We start from the raw sequence: 1,883 nt of genomic DNA on the forward strand, positions 1-1,883 counted from the left end.
CTCAGGGCACTGCACACACACACACACACACACACACACACACAAAAAAAACAAAACAATAAATATATTGTACTTAATCCTGCTTAATAATCATTTCACACTTTGTTGAAAGCAGTAAATTCTATATTTTGATCAGCTGCTCCTGCTAATTAGAACAAGGACAAGTCCAGTTTATCTTCTGGGGTTTTAACAAGTGTATGAAAATTTAGAGTGGTGATGTGAAGTAAAGGAGAGGTGATCATCGGCGACATTGGATCTGTATCTGGATCTGTTCTCTGTGGTGTAGAGAAAGAGGACTGATCTAAGAGCTGCTTTGAGTGTTTTTTTAATTTAAAAAAAGTTTTTTTTCTTTTTGGCGGGCCGGACCGAAGTCACCCAACACTCACTGGTTGTATTTCAGAAAAATGTTAACCCATGCTTTAAAAAGCAAATGGAAGGTAGGAAAATGTTTCTGTTAACACAGGTGCGTCTCTCAAAGGCGTGATGCTTTATTACATAATGGATCACATTATTACACTTTAATTTCTAACAAGAACAACCACCGCACTTTGTAACAATCGCTGCAAAATGTAATATTACATAATGCAGAAGTAAGTTTTCTAAAATGCGTTGAAGACTTTTATTAYGTTTTGCCTCATTACATATTGCAATTTTAGTACAGTTTTATTATATTTTGACGYCAGATTTTATTACGTAACATATTGCGGCGTTTTTACATAACGCAGCGTTACATCCCTCCCCCACCCCTTGCAGAGTAAGTTGGTGGCAACCTGGYGTTGACCTTTACCTTTGAGTCGGCCGTCAAAGTGAGGGTTCGTTGCCACTTTAAGGCCAGGGTGTGGCAACAAGAAGCAGCTGATGTTGGAGAAGCAGGAGTGGATGTGTTTTCGGACATTCTGCAGCTCCTCGTGTTGGTTCTGTTTCACCTGAACACAAGTGTAACTGTCAGTTATTAGTGACTGAGAGGATTACATGATAGCACTTACATTTCAGATATTCTGCAGCATGCCGTGTAGATTACTATCCCCGGTGGCAAATGGATGAGGAAGCATAGAGAGAGAAAGTAGAAGCAAGGCTGCAGGCCCGGCGCACTAACAAAGCCTCGCCTCACAAACCTCTGCACCCCAGTCTTTTCTTGGCTAACGCAGATCCCTCGTCAACAAAATAAATGAAGTAAGGCTCCAGATCACAACATCCCATACGGTCAAGGACATTTGTGCGCTGACACAGAAACATGGCTCAACAAATGTATACCCGACTCTGCTATCGAGCTAACCAGCTACATAAGCGCGGACTCCAATGCAGAGGAGGGGTTTCTTGTGTGTAAATAAAAAAAAACTGGTGCAAAAACATTAACTGTAGATGGCTACCTCTCCACTGATCTGTAATGCATTGCTGTGAAATGTAGACCCATCTTTAAACCGGGACTTTAGTGTGGTAATGATTACTGGCTGTTTATTCCACCAGATGCTAATGCTAACATGGTCCTGAGTCTACAGAGTACCATTAACAACCAACAGAGCTGCTATCCTGAGGAAACGTTAAATGTGCCACCGGAGGAGCCAACACACTGGATAGGGTCTATTCTAATATCTAGCTGAGATTCAGAGCTAAACAACTACCACACCTGKGCCAGTCTGATCACTTGTCATTGCTACTAATACCAGCACACACGCCTCTCCGGAGACCTGCTGCCACCACAATATGGAGGCAAAACAGTGACAGCTTACTTTGACATTCAAAAAGAGATCTGGCCCTGAAAACTAAAACATTGGGGGAAAAATAATACATTGTCCTGGAAAGATATAACAGTGACATTGAAACTTAACGCGATCCCCGATTAGTTGTAACCTTAAACTTTATTTGATAAACATATATTTTAA

General features: G+C 41.3%; 1 protein-coding gene across 1 annotated transcript in view; it reads right to left on the reverse strand.

The window, feature by feature from the left end:
* LOC106530869 (atlastin-2) overlaps nt 1-1,883 on the reverse strand; it is a gene marked incomplete in the record, with an annotated part of 43,224 nt that overhangs the window by 17,748 nt on the left and 23,593 nt on the right. The window contains 1 exon segment of the mRNA XM_014026579.1: nt 788-926. Within this exon segment, the coding sequence (XP_013882033.1) occupies nt 788-926 (139 nt within the window).

This window comes from Austrofundulus limnaeus, unplaced genomic scaffold, assembly GCF_001266775.1.
Source record: "Austrofundulus limnaeus strain Quisiro unplaced genomic scaffold, Austrofundulus_limnaeus-1.0 Scaffold569, whole genome shotgun sequence".
NCBI classification, from domain to species: Eukaryota; Metazoa; Chordata; class Actinopteri; order Cyprinodontiformes; family Rivulidae; genus Austrofundulus; species Austrofundulus limnaeus.